This window comes from Chinchilla lanigera, unplaced genomic scaffold (assembly GCF_000276665.1).
Source record: "Chinchilla lanigera isolate Chin_1 unplaced genomic scaffold, ChiLan1.0 scaffold00007, whole genome shotgun sequence".
Lineage (NCBI taxonomy): Eukaryota > Metazoa > Chordata > Mammalia > Rodentia > Chinchillidae > Chinchilla > Chinchilla lanigera.
In genome coordinates, this window is record NW_004955408.1 from 29504778 (window position 1) to 29530601 (window position 25824).

At 38.0% G+C, this 25824-nt stretch overlaps 1 protein-coding gene across 2 annotated transcripts in view; it reads left to right on the forward strand.

The window, feature by feature from the left end:
- The window catches only part of Nsd1 (nuclear receptor binding SET domain protein 1), a 131052-nt gene that overhangs the window by 88385 nt on the left and 16843 nt on the right, over positions 1 to 25824 (forward strand). For both annotated transcript variants that reach the window (XM_013509737.1, XM_013509739.1), the window contains 8 exons: positions 3666 to 3866; positions 5368 to 5547; positions 7887 to 8043; positions 10543 to 10748; positions 14203 to 14315; positions 22002 to 22271; positions 23660 to 23776; positions 25395 to 25536. In XM_013509737.1, the coding sequence (XP_013365191.1) occupies positions 3666 to 3866; positions 5368 to 5547; positions 7887 to 8043; positions 10543 to 10748; positions 14203 to 14315; positions 22002 to 22271; positions 23660 to 23776; positions 25395 to 25536 (1386 nt within the window). The remainder of the gene's footprint in view (positions 1 to 3665; positions 3867 to 5367; positions 5548 to 7886; positions 8044 to 10542; positions 10749 to 14202; positions 14316 to 22001; positions 22272 to 23659; positions 23777 to 25394; positions 25537 to 25824) is intronic.

Sequence of the window (25824 nt, forward strand, 5' to 3'; positions counted from 1 at the left end):
ATATATATATATATAAATACATACATACATACATACATACATACATACAAGCTAATTTCATCCAGTGATCTGTTTCATAGAAACCAAATTTTTCTGGCCGGGGATATAGCTCAGTGGCACAAGCGCCTGCCTGGCAAGTGGCAGGGCCTGAGTTTGATTCCTGGGACCAAAAAAGAAAGAAAATAGGAATGATTATCTGAAATCAGCCTATAAAGCACTTTATAAACTATGCTAAAGAAAGTGTTCTTTATTCAGCATGACGTGCAGATATTACAGCATTTAAGCACTGAAGAAATTAGGGCTGAAAGTATAAGCACATAAGTCATTGAAACCATTGGTGTTAATATATGCTCAGTGAGGAAGCATCTGTAGTGTGAAAAAAGAATCAGTGACACTTCCTGGGCCTGCTCTTTTATAAGGAGCTGCTGGAGTGTGAGCTAGTCAGTTATCTATGAAGCCATTGTGAGTTAGGTGTCATTAGTAGGCTCAGATAGGACACATACCAGGGAAGTTATGGAGTGGAGAAAAGCTTTCATATTTGCTTTTGAGACAAAGTCTCGCTATATAGCCTAGGCTGGCTTCAACTCACAGTGATCTTCCTGCCCTGACCTCTTGAGTGCTAGGGGATTACAGGCTTTCGTGTTTGCCAGTGAGAAAATGCTTGGTTTTTTTTATGCAAGGCTTGCACACTAAGCCAGGTTTAAAGGGTAAAAGAACAGCAATCTACATTGTTCCTTGAAAAATCTTGACTTCAGTGGAAAGTAAAGAAGTAGCTGAAGAGAGAACATTAGAATATCTTTTTTGGGTTTTGTTTTTGTTTTTGTTTTGTTTTGTTTTGAGACTCAATATGTAGTGAAGGCTTGCCTTGAACTCACAGCAGTCCCTCTGCCTTAGACTTCTGAGTGCTGGGAGTGTAGGCATATGCTACCACACCCAGCTATAGGGCCATTTGGAATGTTTGTAGGAAGCAGGCAACATAGTGCAGACAAAGCTGTGCATGGTGGTATATACCTGTAATCCTAGCATTCTCAGAAGCTGAGGCAGTGGGATTGCAAGATGAAGCCCAGCCTGGGGACTTTGAGACTTACAGGCACTGTGTCTCAGAATAAAACATAAGGGAACTGCAAATGTAGCTCAGGTATGAATGTCCTGGGTTTCATCCTTAGTACGTTAAGAGGGAGTGAGGGGAATGAGGAGAGAGAGGAAAACCAGTGTAGAGAAATTAATTTCTACACCATGGGAAGAAATAATGATGGAGCACAGGGAGACAGGAGAAGATAATCCTTAAGAGATTAAAGAATACCAAAATGTGAATGTGCCATGGAATTATAAAGTTTAAGAGGAGACAAAGTTTTTTTTTCTTGCCCTGGGGAGACTGATGGGAAAGGTAGTTGTTGTTTCTAGCTTGAAAGTAGAGTGTAGCTTCAGAGTACTGATAAAACAGTTGGAAACACATAATAATAATCTTTCGCCAGTGTATAGTGAGCTGCAGTCCATTCAGTGAGGGCAGTTACTTTATTTTCTTGTAGCCACGTTCAGGAGTAAAGGAGCAAAAACTGGAAGATGGTATTTATGGGGTTTTTTTCCTTCTGCACAGTTGGACTTTTGATCATTATTAGAAATAGTGTTATCTAGGGCCTGGGAGGTAGTTCAGCGGCACAGTGCCTGCCTGGCATGTGTGAGGCCAAGAGTTGGATTCCTGGTACAAAAAAAAGCTCCTGTCTTACCCTATAAGTAAAATTCAGAAAACATGCCTACTAGATAATGTGCATGTTTCCATTATTCTTATCTTAAAAACTTTTTTGTCTTTCCTGTCAATAATTCATATTTGTTTGTCTTACTGTCTTTATCATGATGCAGTGTCTTGGGACAGATTCATCCACAGTTATTTAGCTTTAAAATTTCATACAAATGAAATGAAACAATACATTGTCATTTGTGTTTGACTTAACATTATAATGCTTTTAGGACTTATCCATGTTGATTGTTTTATCAGTAGTTCATTCTCTTCCTTAAAAATAGCTCTTTGAGCCAGGCTTGGTGGCACACAGCTATAAAACCAGCTGCTCTGGAGGCTGAGCCAGGAGGATTGCAAGTTTGAGGCAATTTAATTACAAGGCCCCCTCTCAAAAGCTAAATAAAAGGGTTAGGAATGTAGTTCTATCGTAGAGTGCCTCGCTAGAATGTGCAAGATCCTGGGTTCAATCCCTAATTTTAAAAAGTGAGGTTTTATTGAGGTTTTACTGATAGATGATAAATTGCATGTATTTAAAGCACATGGTTTGATAAGTTGTGATGTACATATATACATGTGCCTGGAAAAACAACTCAGTATAATTATTTTGATACTTAACAATTGGTTGTTCATATTAATAGTTCACTCCATTTTTGTTGCTGCATAGTATTTGATAGTGTGTGTTTACCGTACATTATTGATCTGTTCATCTATGTATGGACACATGGCCTGCTTCCAGTTTTGGCTTTTATAAACAAAGCTGCCATGCACATTCAAGCCTGTATAGACTTTATAGATTGTATTTTCTTTTCTCTTGGATAAATATCTAAAAGCAGAGTGGCTGAATGATATGTTAGTGGTAGTTTTACCATTCTAACAAGGTGCCACATTACTTTCTAAAGGGTTGCAGTATTTTATGTTCTCAGGAGAACATTGGCACAATTCTCCCACATTTCTTGTTGTTTGTCTGAGACCACATCTCACTGTGCAGTTTAGCCTGGTCTTGAACTCATAGCTGGGATGACAATAGGATACCATGCCTAGTTCCAAATTGTATTTTTAATAAAAACCCCTGCTTTATTTATTTTTTATTTTATTTTATTTTTTTTTTTTTGGTTTTTCTCTGGTACCGGGAACCGAACTCACGACCTTGCGCTTGCCAGGCAAGCACTTTTTGCCGCTGAGCTAAATCCCCAGCCCCAAACCCCTGCTTTATATTGTTTTATATGTCTTTAAAGTTTCATTTGACAGTAATGTTTCTCATTCTGTGTTTTTATGGCATATATTCATTAGAACAGTAGTTATTTGTTATATTTGCTTGATTATATCCTTCAGGTTCCTTTTAACTTTTCTTTATCTTACATATTTCTTACAAACCTGTAATTGAATTTAGAGGCTGGATTAGATTCAGGTTCAGTTTTTTCTTTTGATAAGAATGCTTTGCAGACAGTGTGTGTGTGTCTTGTTGTATCATGCTAATAAGTTTATATTATCAATTTTGTCCACTTATAGTGATACCAAGATTGTTCATTGGGCTGGACATGGTGTTGAATGCCTGTAATCTCATCTACTTAGGAGACTGAGGCAGGAAGATTGTGAGGTTATGGCTAGCCTGGGCAAGTTAACCAGATGTTATCCTAAAGTAAAAAGAGACAGGCTGAGAATGTCCGCTCGGTGCTCCCTAGCTTCAGTCCCCAGTAGCTTGCTCACTCGCTTGCTCTCTTTCGCTCTCTCTCTCATTCTCTCTCTTTCTCTGTCACACACACATACACCCACACATACCATAAACACATAGAAGTTATCCATTAAATGTAGATGTCACCAACCTAGTGAATCTGTTATAAAGTTCCTCAGTATCTTTTCATAAGTAGTTTAAGCACTGGGGTAGATTCTTGAATTAGTGTTAATTTGTTGTTTTTTCCCTGTCTAGGAATCCATACCTGTTTTGTATGTAAACAGAGTGGGGAAGATGTTAAAAGGTGCCTTCTACCCTTGTGTGGAAAGTTTTACCATGAAGATTGTGTCCAGAAGTACCCACCAACTGTCATGCAGAACAAGGGCTTCCGGTGCTCCCTCCACATCTGTATTACCTGTCATGCTGCTAATCCAGCCAGTGTTTCAGCATCTAAAGGTATAGGTTTTTAATGTGGACCAGTCTAAATGTAGGACGTCATTCTCATGGACAGCAGATATTTTCAAATGCAATCTGGAATGTCTCTTATGTGTGCTATCTAGTTTGTTAGTTACGTAGCTTGGCAGCATAAGGAGAATAAAGTAGAGTAATGGGTTAATTTCATAGTTAACACTTTGTGTTCCATGGAACCTTGGCATTATGTGGTAGGGGTTTTTTTTGTCTTTTTGAGATAGGGTTTCACTATACACTTTAGGCTGATCTTGAACTCACTTTGTAGCTGAGGCTGGTCTCCAACTCAGAAATTCTCCTGCCTCAGCCTCCTGAGTGCTAGGATTACAGGCATGAGCCACTACACCAGGCTTTATATTGTAGTTTTAAATATTTGGATTTTATGTGAGAATATGTTTGAAAAGTATTTTATTGCATTCACTGTAGTTGTACAATCCCCTTTTTAACTGTTGTTAGTCTATTTATTGCATTTAGCAGGTTGGTAATGGTTTTTACCTGGTGAAGTATGTTAGGGAGTATATTTTGTGTGAAAGAAGTAGAGAGGTTCGTTTGTCTAAAAGATAAAGATTCAGGCTGGGTGTGCACTACAGGGTGCACCCCTGTAATCCCAGCACTCGGGAGGCTAAAGCAGGAGAAAGGATCTGTGCAAGTTCAAGACCAGCCTGGGCTATAAAGTGAACTCAAGGCCAGACTGAACTGCACAGCAAGACCCTGTCTCAGAGATAAAGGAAAACAAAAAAGATTCACAGAGAACTCAGTTTCATGCACACCTATTAGCCTAGCTCTTAGGAGGCCAAGACAGGAGGATCACAAGTTTGGAGCCACCCCGGGAAACTTGGCAAGACCCATCTCACAAAGGGCTGGGGATATAGATCAGAGAGCCCCATGGATTCAGGAAGAGGAGATAGTATTGGGTTTGGGGATATCACAAAGTACCATGCAAACATTAGTATCACATCCCTCTACTCACATCATTTATTTTGAGACTGCAGGTTTCTTAGGAGAGTCAGGTAGTGATTTTGAGTCTTTTTTTTTTTTTTTTTTATTAAGTTAGTTTATCTACAATTATGGGAACTGACTCCATTTTTGGAAACTTAGGCATAGCCTCCACCTTAGCTTTTATTGTAAATTACATACTTAAGATCCATTTGTTTTTTTTTTTGTTTTTGTTTTTCTTCCAGTACCAGGAATAGAACCCACGACCTTGCGCTTGCCAGGCCGGCACTGTGCCACTGAGCTAAATCCCCAGCCCCTTAAGATCCATTGTTTTAAAGACCTTTGTGGTAGTACACACATGTAATCATGCACTTGGGGGGGTGAGCTAGGAGGATTAAGAGTTTGAGGCTGGCCTTAACTACTTACTGAAATCTTGTCTCCCAACCAAAAAATAAAATTAAAAACATTTTCTTAATGCTAGCAAATATAGTTTGAATAATTCACATTATTCTTACATTTAATCTTTTTTATTTTTCTCTTCCCTTATATTTAGGTCGTCTGATGCGCTGTGTCCGTTGTCCTGTGGCATACCATGCAAATGACTTTTGTTTAGCTGCAGGGTCAAAGATCCTTGCATCGAATAGTATCATCTGTCCTAATCACTTTACCCCTAGGCGGGGCTGCCGAAATCATGAGCATGTCAATGTCAGCTGGTGTTTTGTGTGCTCAGAAGGTAAGGCATGACTTCCTGCTGTATGAGTGTTGTACAAGGGATTAATACTTGGTTTTAATACTGTCCATCTCCTCCTCCATTCCCACCACACAGCTTCCTGCTGACCTAATGTCCACCTACCAGTTATCCTGTTGATTTCTTGCCTCATATTCTAACTTACATCCTATAGTATCCTTTCCTGCAAAACTGATATACTAGCCACCATTTTCTCATCTCTAACAGCTGGCCTTTATTAACCAGTTTTTCTTCTGTCCCTCATTTTTTCATGTTAATTTCCTTATTTGAAAACTGAAATCAGCTTCCATTTTATACATCAAACATTTCTGATATTTCATGGATGCCAACTCAGTAAAAGGATCATATAAACACTGCACTATCAACCAAATTGTTATCCTACAGGTAACTAAGCAAGAGAGGAGTGCTGTAGAAGGTTTTCTGCCATTGCCTGAGTTGAATTTATGTGACTCTGTGTCACTTTTAATGTCCTGTGCTAAGATAAACTCATGCACAAAAGTAGCTAGGTGTCCATTTCAGAATGTGTACTTGTGTTTCAGATGTATTTGGCAGCAGACTTTTTTGTCCCAATGAAGTCTAACTCTGAATACGAGCTCCAGTATGCAGTATAGATAGAATGGTACCTTCTCTATTTTAAGGATATGATCCTGATTATTTGAGTAGATAAAAAAAAGTAACGTGGGAAGGAAAGTTTGACAGAAATAAGTTTTTAGTAAGACTTTCTATCTATCTATCTATCTATCTATCATCTATCATCTATCATCTATCATCTATCATCTATCCATCCGTCTTTTTAAGGTGGGGTCTCTCTATGCAGTTCAGGCTGGCCTTGAGCTCACTTTGTAGCCCAGGCTGGTCTCGAGCTTGAAACCATCTTCCTGCCTCAGCCTTCCAAATGCTGGGATTACAGGCATGCATCACCACACCTGGCTTTAGTAAGATTTTAAAAAGTAAAGGAGGCACAGTGAGAACAAGATGAACTTGTTGTATACCTTTTTAATATTTTACTCTTCAGGGTAAAAGGTAAATATGGCAAACGTTGTATTCCCTAAATACAAATCTTGGCTGGGCTGAATAGAGTCTTGCTTCACATGCCTTAAGCTCTGTTCAATTCCCTGAATGTTGTATGTAGGGGTTGAAATGTTATTGTCCTTACCTGCGATACTATATTATCTTCAAGAATGAACTTTTCAGCATCAGTAAGTAGATTAGACATCACATTTGAGCAGACAATTTTTTAAGACATGAAAATTGTCACTGGTGTGTGTGTGTGTGAATAAAAAATCATTATGGTGTTTAAAAACTTAGAATGAAAGGGGGGGACAATCAAACTGAAATTTAGTCAACAAACCATAATATAGTAATGGCCATGATTTTTTGTCACTAATGAAAGTCACAGATGTTATAGTTGTTGAAGATATCTTGACATACCAATTACAGTCAGAATTTATAGGTTTATAGGTACCATTCTGAAAAGTGCTATAAAAGCCTACTTTGCTTGGAGTTTTAAATACATAGATGAATGTCTCTCACCATGTGCTTATATACATTTTTATCTTTTTAGCAACACACGGAAATGTTTAACTATCTTGCTAAAACTGTAAAGTTGTAAAAAGTTAGTAACTTAAAATAGAGGGATCCATCTAACAATATGGAAGTATTACTTATGTGCCAGACAGTACTAGGTGATTTGTTAGCTGATGAGGTTCTCAAACAGATATGGTTATTACTATTCATTAAAATAAATAACCTTACCATTGAGGCATTTATAACTTAGTAAGGAGAGTGAATTTCCCAAGGTCATTTGGTTAAAGAGTTACAATTCTAGCTTCAATCTGGCATCATTAAAACTTGTGCTCTTGGGCTGGGGATCTAGCTCAGTGATAGAGTGCTTGCCTACCATGCTGCACAGGCCTTAAATTTAAACCCTAGTACCACAAAAACAAGAAAAACTTGTGCTCTTCTTATTACGGTCATTGAGTGTCGTTGGTATTCTCTTTATTGTTGTTTTTTTTTTTTTAAATAGTCATCTGTGTGTGTACATACACATGATTTTAATAGGTTTGCTTTTTATTTCATTGCTTTCATTTACTTTTCCAAGAATACTTTTTGTGGTACCATCTTAACCAGCTGTGGAGTTAGGGGAGTTCAGGAATAGTAGTAGGAAGGAAATAATTCTTGTAGAAAAGTCTTTCTGGATGATTTATAAAACTACAACACCTTTAGAGAGATGAGTAATTGGTCTGGAGCTGAGCCAGAGTTGGTTCATCTAGGTCTGACCTTGGATCCTTGTTTGTGAATATTGTGTTCTTTGAATCTTCTAGGAGGCAGCCTGCTGTGCTGCGATTCTTGTCCTGCTGCTTTTCATCGTGAATGCCTAAATATTGATATCCCTGAAGGAAACTGGTATTGCAATGACTGTAAGGCAGGCAAAAAGCCACACTACAGGGAAATTGTATGGGTAAAAGTTGGACGATACAGGTGAGTGAACATGAAGACAGTGGCATTTGGCTATCTTTTATCATCCTGTTCCTTGAAGTCTATCAGACACATTGCTTAATTTTCTCTTGCTCCTGTGCTGAGGATTAAACCCGGTGCCTTCATACTGAACTATATCTTCAGCACTCTCCCACACTTTTTTTTGGTGCTAGTAATCGAAGTCAAGATCTTGTGCCTGCCAGGTCGGTGCTGTGCTTGAGCTATATCCCTGTTCCCCTTCCACTTTTATTTTATATATTTACTTATTTTTAATTTGGGGGAGGTTTTCCCAAGGCTGAGCTTGTTGGGAATTACAGGTGTGTACCATGTTGAGCACATTGCTTAACTTTGCAAAAAAGATCTTCCTCATTAGACTTACCCTCTTCCTACCCAATTAATTTTTCCTTGAAAGAAAGAAAAACTATGATTTATCAGTAATATAGGTACTGAGCCAGGTGGTTGCACATGCCTAGAATTCCAGCACTTGGGAGGCTGAGGCAGGAGGAGCGCTGTGAGTTTGAGGCTACATAACTAGTTCAAGGCGAGCCCAGGCTACATAATGAGTTCAAGGCAAACCTGCACTACGAAGTAACATCCTGTCTCAAAACAACAAAGAAGCCGGGAGTGGTGGTACATGCTTGTAATCCCAGCACTCGAGGCTGAGGCAGGAGTATCCTTGCGAGTTCGAGGCCAGGCTGGGCTACAAAGTGAGCTCAAGGCCAGCCTGAACTGCATAGAGAGACCCTGTCTCAAAAAAAAAAAAAAAAAAATTCAGGTATTATAATACAGTAGCAATACATAAATGTACTGAAGCAATAATACATTTATTAGTGGGAAAAAAAACCCATAATCTCACAAACAAGGAAGATACATGAATATTTCAGCCTGTTTACTTGAAGTTATGCCTATCCCCACCAAATAAATGTTCCTATAATTGATTCAGTTTTGCATCATCTTCTTTGGAAAAAAAATTAAAATTTTCACTTTTTTTCTTTTCTCTGAGACAGGGTCTTGCTATGTAGTTCAGGCTGGCATAGATTCACTGTGTAGCCCCAGCTGGCCTCGAGCACAGAGCAGTCCTCCTGCCTCAGTGTCCTGAGTGCTGGGATTGTACACCACCACACTTGGCAAAAAATTATCTTTATTGTACTTAGCATACGCAGAAAACTACAACATGAGTGATTTTAAAGTATTATAAAATGGCATAGTAGAGTGACTGTAGGTTACATCAATTTATTAGATACTTCACAAAGAACTAAAAGGCTTGTGAAGATATCTAGCACAAAGGAAGGATAACTGTTGAAGGAAATGGGAATGCTGATTACCTTAATTTGATTGTTCCATGTTATGTACATGTGTCAAATTATCCCAGTGTATGCCATAGTTATATACATTTATTATGTCAATAAAAATATTTCTTGACAAAAGAACAAAAGGAACTTTTGTGTATATACCTGTTAGTAAATCAAGGAATAGTATTGTACATTTGAGGCTCTTAATTCCCTGTCTGATTCTATTCTTCCTATCCACAGACATATATTTTCTGCTGAATTTTGAGTGTTTCATTCCTTTACCTTGCTGTATCAGCTTAACACATATAAATGTTTTTTCATGCTGTAAACGGTGCTGTTAGGAAATGTTGATGAATTTTCCTGCATTGTTTGTTTGTTTTCTTTTTCATTACATTTATGCCCCTGAGATTCACTGTAGTTAGTATTCCAATTCATGCATAGCTCACAGTTCTGCTATTCTCATTTTGTCAGTATTTCTTGGATTCACAGGGTAGCTTCTGAAGGAATTCTCTGGTGGGAGTTTCCAGCTTTATTTCATTTTCCTAAAATGATTGTAATAATTTGTATGGGTTTTTTTCTTTTTTCCATATTTGATGTCATTTTTCAGTACATCTAATAATTGTATTTAATTCTCTAGGTACAATACCTCCTATTATCATTCCTTTCATGTCAAACATTCACATTTTTCTAGTTTTTCATTCATATTTTTAGTGAACATTCTACTGATAAATGTTTAATTATTTCCTTTAAATGGACTCCTTGAATTAGAATAATGGAATCTACAGGAGTGCATATATTAGCATGAACAGTTATTTGAAGGCTCCAGCTCATACTATTTGTTTATGCTTTAGTTAGCTTGTATGAATGTCCCAATGGGTGAAAAAAGAATGTCTGTAGGTTGGACAGTAATGGGGTAAGACATGGTTTTTGTTTTGTTTTTTAAATAGTACAGTGGATTGAACCTAGGGTCTTTGCATGGAGCTGCATCCCTTGTCTTTTTTATTTTTATTTTGACAAAAGTTCTTGCTAATTACCCAAGACTAGATTTAAATATGTGAGCCTCTTGCCTCAGCTTCCCAGAGTTTAGGGATTATACCAATCCACCACCATGCTTGTCACATTGTTATACTTTATTCCTGTGTTAAAGAGGATATTTTCCCAGTGTATTACAGCATTCTAGAGATTTCTTTCCTTGTTTTCACTTTCCTAGGTGGTGGCCAGCTGAGATCTGCCATCCTCGAGCTATTCCTTCCAACATTGATAAAATGAGACATGATGTAGGCGAGTTCCCTGTTCTCTTCTTTGGATCCAATGACTATCTGTGGACTCACCAGGCTCGAGTCTTTCCTTACATGGAGGGGGATGTGAGCAGCAAGGATAAGATGGGCAAAGGAGTGGATGGAACATATAAAAAAGGTAATTTTATCTAATTTATTTTTCAGGCCAGCATAGACCTATTTTACCCTATCTGCTCTCATTAAAATTCATATAATACTCCTTTTAGCAGCTATGTTCTAACCTCAGGATTGAGGGTGGTAGTGAAGATAAAGGATTTTGTAGGGAAATTGACCCACATAACTAGGTTTTGAACCTAATCTTTTACTTAACTGTAGTTTCCTTGAGGAAGTTTTTTATTTTGTTTTTTTTTTTTTTTTTCCTTATAAGTTCTGTTTTCTTAGCATCACATCAAATAAGGATTTCTAGATCTATTTTATAGAACAAATCACTTTGCTAGGCAGGGCCTCAGTTATAGGAAAGTTGCATTCACTTCATAGTGTTTTTTTGTGTGTATATTTGTTTGTTTGTTTGGTACCGTGAATGGAACTCAGGACCTTGTGCTTGCCAGGCAGGACCTTGTGCTGCTGAGCTATATGCCCGGCCTTGTTTGTTTGGTTTTTTTGAGAGAAGGTCTCACTATGCAGTTCAGGCTGCGGTTAAACTCAGTATGTATCCCAGGTTGGCCTTGAATTCAGTATTTAGCCCAGGCTTGCCTTGAAAACATAGGGATTCTCTTGTCCTGAGTGCTGGGATTATAGGCGTGTGCTGGGATTACCATGCCCAGCTGTAAAGAATATTTACCAAAATTGTAAGAGCAAATAAAATTATAGAGAATTAAATTTTTGTGAACTGAAAACTAAATAAATTTTGTGAACTGGTCTAACGGGGACGTCAGTAAGGACAGATGGGCCTAAGAGCATGGTCCCTTGCTGTCAGCAAAGCTAGTTTTACCCCTTAACCAGGTGGATGAATGAACTTTGGGCGTTGGCACTTTTTAAAAGCATACGATGGGAAAAGGTTGCTCTGAGAGCTCAGTGGCATGCTCAAACCTGCAGAGTATGGTGTTCCTTAAATGGTTAATTTTATTCCTCCAGCTTTGAAAGGTAGTGCATTTCTTGCTATGTAAATATATTTGTGTATTAAAGTTTAAGATTTTTGTCTGCATGGTGAAATAGGAATTTTTAACATGTAAAACTACAGTGAGTTACATCAAGTTTTTAAGTAGGTGAAAGTTCCTTTGAAATGGGAATGATGTCCTTTGGGAACAAGTAAAGCAAAAATTGTATTTTCCTCACATTTCAGTTACTGCAATGGGCCCCAACTTAATCCATTTACCATGTGGTTTCTCTTCAGAGACATGGACTATTCATATTGTTAATGACATAGTAATAGATATTACTAATACATGGACTGTCAGTATTACTAGTACAAGAGCTTAGTTCTTGATTCTTATAATCTCACATATTCAGCAACCACATGATCAAAATCTTGGCCACTATCAAGGCTGGAGGAGAATGTATGAGTTGAAGAATAGCCATGAGTCTGAACCTGTTGAACTTTGCTATTTCAGTACCTAATTCAGGAACTGGCTAATAGCCTGTTGGGAACTTGTTTTTTCTCTAGTACTGGGATGGACCCAGGGATTAACACTTGCTCAAAAAGTGCTCTATCGTCGGGTGTGGGGGCGCACACCTGTAATCTCAGCACTCAGGAGGCTGAGGCAGAGGGATCCTTGCGAGTTTGAGACCAGCCTGGGCTACAAAGTGAGCTCAAGGCCAGCCTGAACTGCATAGCAAGACCTTGTCTCAAAAAACAAAACAAAACAAAAAAAATGCTCTATCACTGAGCTACGCACCTTACCCTTTTTATCTCTCTCTGTTTGTTTTTTTTTTTTAAGACAGAGTCTTGCTACATAGTTTAGGCAGTCTTTAAATTGACTGTGTAACCCAGTCTGGCCTCAAATTTGTGACAGTTCTCCTTCACTCTCTCAAGTGTTAGGATTACGTGTATGTGCCACCATATTTGGATTAGAGAAAAGTTTCTAACTCGGGTAGGTGAAGTCCAGAATCCATATTCTTGATTCTCTACAGTGAAGAAGGGGACATCCTTAAATGTATCTAGAAAACTCAAGTTCGCTCTAACATTCTGAGTTAGCAGCTAACTAGTATTTGGTATAGTTTAAACACAGGGACAAGGGAACACTGGGCTGGCTGCCTGAAAGAAGAGAGGTAAGTTACATGATTAGAATAGAGCTTAGAAACCTTGGTCTGTCTTAAGAGTGTCTAGAGTATTAGAGAATAAGAGGCTGCATCTGAGATTAGTGAAATAGCTGAAGATGAGATTGTAACCAAATTGTCATGTTGTAGAGAAGATGATAGACACTGGGTGGGCATGAAGAGAGAGGATATGCTGAAGAATAGCATGACAGCAGGATGAATTTTTGGACAATTTAGCAGATTATATGAACAGACATAGTTTGGTAAATAATGACAATCAACAGGAGATGAGTAGGGCAGAGTCCTTAAGAAAATTGACAGAGCATGGGGAAAGCTACCAAAATGAACGAGAAAAGGAAGAACTGGAATTTTGAACCTGGATAAAGAATAATGAATTAACATTTTGTCTCACGTAGAGAACAAAGTGAATCTTACTGTATTTTGTTGGGTTTTTTCCTATACTACTACAATATTTTAAGGATATGAAAGCACAGCATTTGACTGTAAACTAGATATGAAGATCTATATATAATTAGAGCCTGTGGTGAATATTTTATATATATATTTTTCGGTTTTTTGGTTTTTTTCCCAGTACCGGGAATCAAACTCACGACCTCGCTCTTGCCAGGCAGGTGCTGTGCCACTGAGCTAAACCCCAGCCCTGTGGTGCATATTTTAAAGAATGAGTATTAGAAGAGTAGGACAGGTACTGTAGATAATATGCAAGGGGCGATAACTTTGAATGCCTTCCAAAGGATAGCAAGAATGCCATCTAGGCCATTTGGGAGTAAAAGTGTTTTTGGAAACAGGAGGTTGAACCCTGAGTAAAGAATTAGGCTTAAGAAGCCAGGCATGCTGATGCACACCTGTAATCCCAGCACTTGGGCTGAGGTAGGAGGATTACAGGGAATTTGAGGCCAACCTTGGCTACATAGTGAGTTGAAGGCCAACCTGTATGGACTACAAAGAGAGACCCCATCTCAAAAAAACAAAAAACAAAAATGAATTTAGCTTAAGCACAATGACTTTGCTAAACAGATGAAGTCTGTTTTGTTTGTATTTGCTGTGTCAAGGATCAGCATGAGGGTTTTACATATGCTAGGCAAGCACTTCCAGTGGGTTCACCCTAGCTCCTGAAATCTGTTCAGAGATGGTACCTATGATTCTTTTCATGTCATTGACCTATATCCTGCCCCGCAACCCAGTGAAAGTGATAATCTGTAGTGTGCCATTTCCAAGCTGTCTGAATACCCTGGGGACTTTCTACATCTGTCATTTTTTATCTGAAATAATAGATTTTTTTCTAATGTAATGGGGCAAAACAAAATAATTCTATCTAGAGATTTTTAAGTAACTTGTGCCTTGTGTTTTCTTAGCTCTTCAGGAAGCAGCAGCAAGATTTGAGGAGTTAAAGGCACAAAAAGAGCTAAGACAGCTGCAGGAAGATAGAAAAAATGACAAGAAGCCACCACCTTATAAACATATAAAGGTGAGAAAAATTCTTGAGACACTGTCTCTGGGAGGGACACTGTAGAGCTTTCACTTCTCCCTATTCTGCTCAGAATTGGAAGCACAAGCACAGGTGCTCTGAGGCAGTGGTAGGACCTTAAAAGAAGGGGAATAAAAGTACTAGAATATCATTTCTAACACAGTGCATGCACTTCAGAAAGTTAGCTATGCATTGAAACATCATTTTTCCTACTACCTTGAAAAATTCTCTCATGTAAAAAGGTTAGGTACTAGTCATAGTAAACATTTTCATATTGAATGACACCAAGAGGAAAGGCTGTGTTGAAAAATGAGAAATGGTTCTGAATGTGAATTATATACGTGATAAGTCTGTTTGGTAATGGTTGATGCCAAATATATTTCAGGTGACTAGTATGATTAGGAATTTCAAGGTCAGAAAAATTAATATTGGGTGTTCCTAACCCTCAGTTGGCTTGATGAAATAGTCACTGTGTCAACTGGGTCCAAAGGACCTTTTGTATTTTTGAGTCATTTATATAAATAATTAAAAGAAGCAAAAATAATAGTTAAGAACAGATTCAGAAATTTCAGTACTTAAAAAACTTTTTATAAACCACTCGCTTCTTCTTTTTTTTCTTTTTTTGAGATAGCCTTGCTTTGTAGTGCAGGGTAGCCTTGAACTCATGGCTGGTGATGATTTTCCTGCCTCAGCCTCCTGAGTGCTGAGATAACAGACATACACTACTATACCTGGCCTGCAAACCCCTTTTTAGTCAGATAAGTTGGGTTTGAACCTCTAGCATCATAAGACATGAAAGAATACTTTTAACTCTATTAACAAATTTAGGTTTCCTTTTATCATTCGTAGGTGAGAACCATATTTCTTTTTTTGTCCATAGAAGTGCATTGATTTCCGGGGCCCTGGGGGCAGCTGCATTTTTTTGTTCATGTGCCTACTTCTTTTAAGCATCATAAGTCTGATCTTGTCATGTTTTACTTGTGTATCAGTTTCAGCATGTCTCAGTATTGCATGGGACATAACTTTGAAGAAGCATTTTTTTTGTTTGTCTAAAATCAAATTTAATTTGAGTGTCCTTGAGACCCTGTCTCAAAAACAAAACAGGGTTTTTGCTGAATCTAGTAACCTTATTAATAGAAGGCTATGATGATGGTATCACCAGTCCTTTATAGTTGTTTCAAAGATGGAGCAATACCTTGGGTAATGCAGTAAGAAAACTTTATTGTAACTTTTTAGTTCACTGTTTCAACATTCTTTATTCCTCTATTTTTCTTACCATTTTAGGCTTTTTAAAAAATGTACAAAGTTTGGAATCATTAATATGGAGTGGTGATGAAATAGTAAAATGTTAAAAGATACATAAAAAGACAGTACCATAGATTTATAAAAAGGTATAATTGACATAGGCATAGGTGGTGATTATAATATAAAATGAGTTGTGCTCTTTTTAAATAAGGAAACCTTCCTTATTTCACTTCCTTTCTTTTCTTTTTTCTTCTCTCTCTCTTTCTCTCTCTCTCTTTCTCTTTCTCTCTTTCTCTCTCTCTTTCTCTCTCTCTTTCTCTCTCTCTTTCTCTCTCTCTTTCTCTCTCTCTCTCACACACACACTCTCTCATTTTCTTTGTTTTTTGGTACTGAAAATCAAACTCAGGACCTTGTGCTTGCCAGATAGGTACTATGCCTCTGAGCTACATCTCTGCCCTCTTTTTTTTTTTTTTTTTTTTTTGTCTGTCTGTCTGTCTTTCTTTCTTTCTGATTTTTGTTTGTTTGTTTTGTTTTGTTTTGTTTTGTTTTTGAGACAGGGTCTCACTATCTACTCCAGGCTAGCCTTGAACTGACTGTATAGCCCAGGCTGGCCTCAAACTCAGCAGTCCTCCTACCTCAGCCTCCCAAGTGCTGGGATTACAGGCGTGCACCACCACACATGGTTCTCTTTGCTCTTTAAGAAGGAATAAATAGCATAAAATACTAATCCTTACAAAGAATTGAAACTGGTTAAAGAAATTCATAACTATATATTGGGTCTATATAGACCCAGGCAACACAGAGAGTTAAATGTAGTTACATGTGAAGACATAACACCGAAATGTACGTAGGCTTTGAAGTAATATAAGTAGCTGGTCATGGTTGTTCACACCTGTAATCCCAGCACTTGGAAGGCTGAGTCAAGAAGATTGCCAGGAGTTGGAGGCCAGTCTGGGCTACAGAGCCAGAGCTTGTCTGAAAAGAAAAAGAAAGAAAAGTGTCCTGTTTATGTAAGCCCTGATGTCAGGAATAGCAGGATAGGTATTTCAGAGTAGCACATCAACAACGTTGAGCCTAGGTAATGAGGAAGCAACTGTCTGTGAGTAATCTCATCTCAGGATTTACATGCCAACTCCTACTGTATCCCTTTTTTCCATTACCCCTGTACTAAGTGTTGATCCTAGGTAGGCAGGCACTCTAAATGAGCTATATCTCCAGCCCCTTTGTATTTTGAGACAAGGTATCTCCAGATTCCCAACGCTGGCCTTGAACTTCTGATACTGTTACTTCCTTTACCCTCCTGCGTATCTAGGATTGTCTGTGTCACATTCCCAGCTTCTACTTTTTTCTACAACATATTTCCAGAAAAAGATCTATAAATCAGGGGTTGACAAACTCCTGCATTGACCATATCCAATCATCTGCCTGTTTATTATTTAGGCCTGTGAGCTAATGATGGGTTTTTATATTTTCTTAAAATTAAAAATTTTTTTAATGTGGGGCAGTACAGAGCCTTAACACTTGGGTATATATGTCCAACCATTTTATTTTATTTTACTTTATTTTAATTTCAGGTTGGCTTTTGCTAAGTTGTCTAATCTGGCATTGAATTTGTGGTCCTCCTGCCTCAGCATTCTGAGTTATAGTTCTGAAATATTGTAACCACTTAACAGTTTACCTCAAATGTCACTTGCACAGTGCATTTGTTTACTTTCTGACTATTCAAAGCATTGTCTGGGTGTCATTATAGCTAGTGGATTCTTGTGTTGAGCAAATTTGGATTCTTTTATTGAACAAAATTGCTGTTTTTGTACTTCCTGTAACATTACACAAATTAACAAAAAAAATCTTACTTTTGGTCATCCTGTATTTAAATAATTGGACTGGTAATAATTGGTTGGGAGGAAAGAATATCTCATGACATGAAGATTATGTACAACTTCTAATGTCTATAAGTAATGTTCAATTAGAACACAGTCATTCTACTTCATCTATACATTTTCTCCGGCTACTTTCATACTACAGTGGCAGAATTATGTTACATGTGTCAGAGATCTATGGCCTGCTTGCAAAGCCTGCAGTTTAACTGTTTGGCCCTTTATAGAAAAAGCTTGCCAACTCCTGATCTTGAGTATGTTCACCCCAAACTATATGTTTATTTTGGTTGTGGTAACCAGCATTTAGAAATGACCAGCACACCCACTGGGCACGCCTCCCTCTCTCAAACTGTGGGACCGAGAAAAGTCCCACAGTCTTGAACAGTCTTACCACAGGAGGGGTTCTCTGCTCTTACCTGAGTAGATTCCCCACACCCCTTTTGCCTCACCCCAGCGCTCCATGCCTTCCTCTCCTGCTTTTCCGAGGACACACCTTGGTTGTGTCAGCATCCAAACACCACCACCTTTCTGGTGCCACTTGCCCCCATGACCCTCTTCCCAAGGCCTGGGAACCCAGCACAGAGCCCACCCTTAGCACCACAGAGTGACACCCCTGCTCACTAGTTCTGTTCTTAGCCCAGATGCATCTTGGGTTAGAGCCCACTGCTGTGCACACATCCGCTCACTGGCAGCCCTGTCAGCTTTTCTCCCTTGGCCACAGGTCTTGCCAGAAAGCAAACAGCTCAAATGGTACTGATAGGGTACAGCTTAGTCTGCCACTGCTGCCTCCCTGCTTTTCCTTCTCCCCCTCTTCCCACTCCTTCCCACCATATTACCAGCAATTGTTTATTCTGAACTATGTGATTTTTAGTTTTTTGGGTTTTTTCCCTTATGTATTAGGCAAGAAATTTGAGATTAGGAATAGGTTCAATTAGTTGTTAGGAAAGAGTGATTTAAACATATGAGATATGATTGAAATATATAGTGCATGTTTTAAATGTCTCAAATTTACTGGGCATAGTGGTGCATACTTGTAACCTCAGCACTCAAGAGACTGAGGCACGAGAATAGCTTGAAGTTTCAGGCCAGCCTGGGCTACATGGTGAGACCTTGCCTCAAAAGGAAGTAAAATGAAATAAATTTTTTAAATTGGTTATAGCCGGGCATTGTGGTGCATGCCTATAATCCTAGCATTCAGGAGGCTGAGGCAGGAGAATCACCGTGAGTTCAGGGCCAGCCTGGGGAGCTGATTTGAATTCAAGTGTTCTCACCAGCTTGAACCACTGGTAGTACATGCATGGCTGTCCCATCCAGGAGTTTGTACCACTTTTCAGGGGTGTTTGATTATGGTAATGCAAAGAAAGTCTTCGATTTAGCAGACCAGATACTGTATTACAGTTCCTTAAGGAAAATGGTATTTTATTTTATCTTATCTTATCTTATCTTATTTATTTATTTATTTATTTATTTATTTATTTATTTTTGGTTTGGTTTTTTTCCCGGTACCGGGGATCAAGCTCACAACCTTGTGCTTTCCGGGCAGGCACTATGCTGCTGAGCTAAATCCCCAGCCTCTGAAAATGGTATTTTAAAACATTATAATATAGCTAATTTTATGGTATAGCAGCTCTAAATGTTATATTCACCAGGAATAGGGTAGTAGTAAGATTTCTGTGTTAAAATGTAGAGAATTAATTGATATACTATTCATGAATATAAATAAATTTTTTAATGAAATAAGTTTTTAAATTATTTTTAAAGTTGGTATGGGTAGTATTAATATTTGCATTTGGGCAATAATTATTCAAATTCAAGGGGCTAACTGGATTTGGTATATTTATAGACTTGTTATTAATTAGGGAAATGATTAATAAAAGTGATTAGAACCTTTGTACTACCAGTAGTTTAAGCCACCCAATAGGACAGTCGTGCATCTACTACTGGTGGTTCAAGCCAGTGGATTAATCTCCTCCAAATGTTCCTCCTTATTTTAAATACATGTATCCCATCATCCTTGATACTTTGTGAAGCAGTCTGGGAAATCCTTTTTAGTGAGTATGTTTAGGAGGTGTGATGAAAAATCCTGTGAACTCCACAGTTGCATGTCATCTGGTGGAAACCCAGGCACATAAAAACAATGTGTCCTAGTTCACTTTATTCACCAGATTTGATACCATGCAATTTCTAAGTTTTCCACAAGGTCAAAATGACCATGAAAGGTAACTGTTTTGGATTGGTTTAGGACATCAAAGCAACTGCAACAGTATAATGAAGAACTCAGGAGTAAGGACTTCCAGAACTTTTTCACAATATGGCGAGAATGATGGGAAAAGTATGTTCAAAGCAAGGAGGAGTGTTTTGAGGGAGATTAATGGTAATGTGTCTTACTGTAATGAATTTTTAAATTCTTAAAATTTTAAAAAAAGTTTTTATATATCAATCCTATAATACACATGTAGAGAGAGAATAAAAGTAAGAGGAAACTCCTTGAGGATGGGGAGATCAGATAAAAAACTCTGAGTCACAATAGACACTCCCATTCCCTATTTAAGACCTGTAGTCGTGGGTAACTGAACTCGGCTGTTGTCTTCTGTTTCCTCAGAACTTGCCTGACTCACTAGGTTTGTGGCTTCCACTTGCATGTGGTGAGTGTATTTCTCCACTAATAAGTTATCTACAGTTTTAACCCATATTTTGAAGAGTCTAGGGACAGATCTGGCAGTTAATGTTCTTTTTAGTTATACGGTCAGCTTGTCTAACTGCAGAGTGCATTTGGTCCTAGAAAGCTGGGTACATACCCCCACAAGATAGTAAACTTCTAACATTATTATGTGATTTTTAGTGATACTTTTCATGATTCAGTTGCACAGTGCTGGAATGTAGACTTCGTAGGCAAGAAAGGACTGGTATAAGGGTAAGGCATGTGCTTGAACTGCCTCATGAGCCTACCACACAGTCAAATTGAAACCTGCATATGCTCTTCAACAAATTGGAGAGTAAAATCTAGTAGTTACCATCAATAGTAATTCAACCTACCTACACATGTTTTTGTGAAGATAAGTGTTTATTATTATTAAGCAGACATGTAAGTATTCTCATTTAATTATCAAACTTGGGTTTGTTGAACCAAGAATGATGGTGTATGCTTGTAACCCCATGACTTGGCAAACATGTTTAAGAGGCTGCTGGGTTTTGTGATAATGTACACCTTATTATTAGAATATTCTTCAAAGTAAATTTGTCTAAAGCACATACTTTCTAGTCAAATTTTATTCATGTGCTGTCTTTGGAGACTCAGTTTCTTCTCACTGAATTAATACCACCAGCAGAAACTTACAGTATGCAAATCTGTCTGGGCCTATTTTTTCCTTTGTACTATTCTTAATATCTACCTGTAAAAATTGACATGAATAAAAAATGTTCACATGGGTAGTGTTGGTATATTTGACCTCAAGTTTTATCTCATTAGATTTTCACTGTATGTTTTTCAGCATTAGTCCTGTTACTACATAAATGACATGAATGGTATAGTTATGGTTCTTCTAAAGGATTTCAAACTATTATAGTAAATATTAAAATCCATCTTTACATATAGGATCCTAAATTACCCAAGGATATTTTCATGCCATTATGAAATTCCCATTTAAGAATAATAGATATTCAGGTGGATATCGAGTTGCATGCCTGTCATTCCAGCATTCTGGGAGGCTGAGGCAGGAGGGTCATAATTGGGAGCCCAGTCTGGGTAACTTAGCAACTTAGAGAGATCTTGTCTCAAATTTAAAAAAAAAAAAATAGGCAGAAGATGTAGCTCAATGCAAAAGCTCTGTTTTGTTTTGTTTTTAATGGATATTTTTATATATTAGCTAAAGTGTTGCCACCATGTGGCAGTAGCAGAAACCTGTTTCACTATTCACTTGGTCTGGTAGCTCTGAAATTTATTCTTGTATATGTTTTAAAGTATTTTGTGCCTGGGATGTAGCTCAGTGGCATAAGTGCCTGCCTGGCAAGCGTAAGGTCCCAAGTTCGATTCCCAGTACCAAAACTAAAAATAAAAAATGATGTATTTTGTGAGGCAGGCATGGTGATTTATGCCTGTAATTCCAGGACTCTGGAGTCTGAGGCAGGAGGATCACTGCATTCAAGGTCAGCCTGGACAGCAAGACCCTGTCTCAAAACAAACAAAAACAAAACAATATATTTTAACCCTTTTGGTGGGGAGGGGGCTTGCATATTCTAGGCACTATCTCTAGTGCTGAGCTACATTATATCGCATCCCTTTAAATTTTTTATAATTCACTGAATTGCCTGGGCTGGCCTCCAACTTGCAATCTTCCTGCCTCAGCTTCCCAAGTAGTTGGGATTATAGGTGTGTGCTTTCATGTTCAGTTGAGATTCATATGTTGTATATTATGTGAGGCTTTATTTTTAATTAACCTGCCTAAATCTTGATTATCATGTAAAATGGGGCACAATGCATAAAAAAAAGAAATTTACATATTACAGGTCCTGACATATCTTAAGTTGAGTTGCCTGATGTACAATACTGTGTGCTGTTCTCCAGGTGAACCGTCCTATTGGCAGGGTGCAGATCTTCACTGCAGACTTATCGGAAATTCCCCGTTGCAATTGTAAAGCTACTGATGAAAACCCTTGTGGGATAGACTCTGAGTGCATCAACCGCATGCTGCTATATGAATGCCACCCCACAGTATGTCCTGCTGGAGGCCGCTGTCAAAACCAGTGTTTCAGTAAGCGCCAGTATCCAGAGGTTGAAATTTTCCGCACATTACAGAGGGGCTGGGGTCTACGGACAAAAACAGATATTAAAAAGGTGATGAAAACTCTTCTTCATTATCAGATTATTTTATTTTCATTGCTTAATATGATTAGTTCTTGATGAATATGAGAAAATTTATCATAGAGGAAGATAAGATAGTTTAGGGCTTAACTTTATTATTTTATCATGCTATACCTTCTAGTGTTGAGATGATAAAGGATGGTTTTCTTCTCTATATAGTGATCATGTTCTTAGATTCTCACATGATTAGCTCTTTTGTGAAAATCCTGAAACTAGTATTTAAGAGGAGATATAATAAGCGCACAAGCCGGGATGTAGCTCTGTGGCACAAGCGCCTACCTGGCAAGCACAAGGTCCTGAGTCCAATCCCCAGTACAAAATTTGGGGGCTGGGGATTTAGCTCAGCGGCACAGCACCTGCCTGGCAAGCGCAAGGTCGTGAGTTCGATTCCCGGTACCAGAAAAAAAAACAAAAAACAAACCCAGTACAAAATTTAAAAAAAAAAAAAAACAAAGAGATGTTAATCATCTTTTGATAAACTATTTTAGTGGGGTAGAAATAGTTGGGTTCATGGAACATAAAAGAGGGTGAGGTTTTTTCCAGTGAAAATGTACTGAAATCTTCAACTGGAAACATTCCAAGATTTGTAAGTTTTTCACAAATAGATAATATTATACAGTTGGTATAATGGTATAATATGGATCTTTTTTGACATTTTAATAAAATAAGCTTTATTCTGGCTATAATTTCTGAAGAATTTGATAATTCTTTATTAGAAAGACAATAAATTGGGTAGGCTTGTTTTAGCGATTTACCAAGTAATCATTACATACCTAGTGTTTGGGCACTGTGGTGGAGATACAGTAATCAAAATGGGAGACATGGGCCCTGCTTTCATGAAGTTTACATTCTAGAGGCAGAGAGACATAGGAAAAGAACTTCACCCAGTGTGTTAGTCCAGTGCTCTGAAGTCACATGGCAAAGAACCTGAAAGTAGTTTCGCTTTGAGGATGTTTTCAGACTTTGAAGGTGAATGCTTGTTGGTTTAGGCAAGGCTAATTATACTACAGCAATGACAGTGGTGTGAAATTACAGGGGCAAAAGGGTAGGGTGAGCTCCAAGGAAGATGAAAATTGACTTACCCCGGGACAGTGACAGTGCTTGTCCAAATCTCCTTTATGAGGAAGCTTTAGTTTATTTATAGTATTCTATTCTGATATATCTATAGTACTGGATTTATTCTTTTTTCTGCTGGTGGCTGTGGTGAGGAATAATTTTCATTATCAAATAGTTGAGGCATCATAAAGTAACTAATTGCATGTGGATAAATTGATTTAGAGAATCTGATATCTTCATTAGTTTCTAAATCTATGTAAATACCTATGTGCTTTTCCCATTAAGTCAGTTTTTTCTTGTTTTAGGGTGAATTTGTGAATGAATATGTGGGTGAACTAATAGACGAAGAAGAATGCAGAGCTCGAATCCGTTATGCCCAAGAACATGATATTACTAATTTCTATATGCTCACCCTAGATAAAGTAAGTAATGGATCATGTTGTTACTACTGCATTAATATGGTGAAATTTATATTATCTCAGCTAGTATTTGCAGGTATAATATGTAAACTGTACACATGACCTAAGCCAGGTTTTTTCAGTTACGGGAATTACTTGAATAGGGGTTGTAGAATAGGCAAGCTTGAATGTTTCTGAAGGCAATAAAGCTGCTTTTTACCTTTTTTTTTTCCGCATTTCAGTCCTGGGGATTAAATCCAGTGCACTGAGTATGCCTGTAGCTCCAGCAGTCTGAGAACCTGAAGCAGGAGGATCATAAATTTGAGGCCACCTTGTGCAGTCTGACCCTGTCTCAAAATAAAAAATTATGAAAGGATTTGGAATGGAGCTTAATGCAAAGACCCAGCATTCAGTGCCAAGTCTCTCCCCACTTCTTAAAAAGCTCAAGTCATTTTCACAGTTATAAGAATTTTCTGATGAGTTTCATTTTTTTGGTACCTGGAATTCTACGTTAGAATTTATTTTAAATTTTTAATATCTTATTGTGTTTATTTTCTTTGTACTTGTACTTTAGGTTACACTAATTTATTGTATGTTTTTAGTTTTTTGAGACAAGGTCTCATTATGTAGTTCAGACTGGCCTTCAGCTTACTTTGTAGCCTATGCTGGCCTCAAACTCAGGGCAGTCTTCCTGCCTCAGCCTCCCAAGTGCTGGGATTACAGGCATGCATAATTTTTTTTCTGTCTTTAGTAACCCTTTTCCTAGTATTTATTTTTGTAAATGTTTTCCATAAGATGTACTTTTACAGTGAATGAAATCTTTACCTCCACATATTTTCACTGTAGTTTAAGATAAGTTGGTATCAGTGTGAATGTATGTACTTATATATGTATGTATGTATTGAGACAGTGTCTTTCCATGTAGTTTAGGCTAGCTTTGAACTCACTATGTAGCCCAGGCTGGCTTGGAACTCACAGTGATCCTCCTACCTCAGTTTCCTAAGTGCTGGGAGTATAGGTATGTGCCACCATGCCTGGTCTGGTATCAGTATTTAAATCTCATTGGATCTCTTTGTTGGTTGATTTTTTTAATTTTGGGGGGGTTTGTGCTAGGGATTGAATCCAGGGCCTTCAAACTGAGCTACATTCCCACCCCTTTCTTATTTTGAAGTAGAGTTTTGCTAAGTTTTCTAGAAAGTACTTGAACTTTCAATCTTGTTGCCTTAGCCTCCCAGTGTACTGGAGCTCTAGGGGTATACCATCACACCCAGCTAAGTAATTTTGTAATGTGTACCTGTTTTGAGAACTTCCTAATGAGGGAATGGGGAGCTTGCTGCTTTTAGGGCAGTGGTATTTAAATTTATGTGTATACCGTGAAAATTCCTTCATGAATTTGTTACAATTCAAATTATTGAGCCACATCATGCAGTTTCTGCGTTAGCATATGTGAAACACAACCCAAGAATTTGTATTTCTAATAACCTTCTAGAGGTAGTTGTTGCTGTTGGTCCATGTGTTACACTTTCAGAACCACAGTTCTGGAAGATTCAATTTTCAAAGTATTAATAAAGAGAATAGTCTAATTTTAGCCAGTAGTGGAAGTTTCAAGAAATCTGACAGCAGGGTTTTTTTGTAATTCTAGGACCGAATCATTGATGCTGGTCCCAAAGGAAACTATGCTCGGTTTATGAATCATTGCTGCCAGCCCAACTGTGAAACACAGAAGTGGTCTGTGAATGGAGATACCCGTGTCGGCCTTTTTGCCCTGAGTGACATTAAAGCAGGTAAGAGTCAATTAGACATTCTGGAGACTGAATTTTTGATTCTCTCATTTAAAATTCTCACATGTCCTACACCCTAAAATGAAGATTCCAAATTCCTGAGGATAAAAGGCTTACCAGGTGATACTTGGTGACAATGATAAAAGACACAAAATTTACTTTTTTTCCCAATACTGAGGATGAAATGTGGGGACATTTTACTGAACCACAACCCCAGCCCTCTTTCCGTATTTTTAAAATTTTGAGACAGGATCTCACTACATTTTCCACATAGGCCCCAAGTTTGTGATC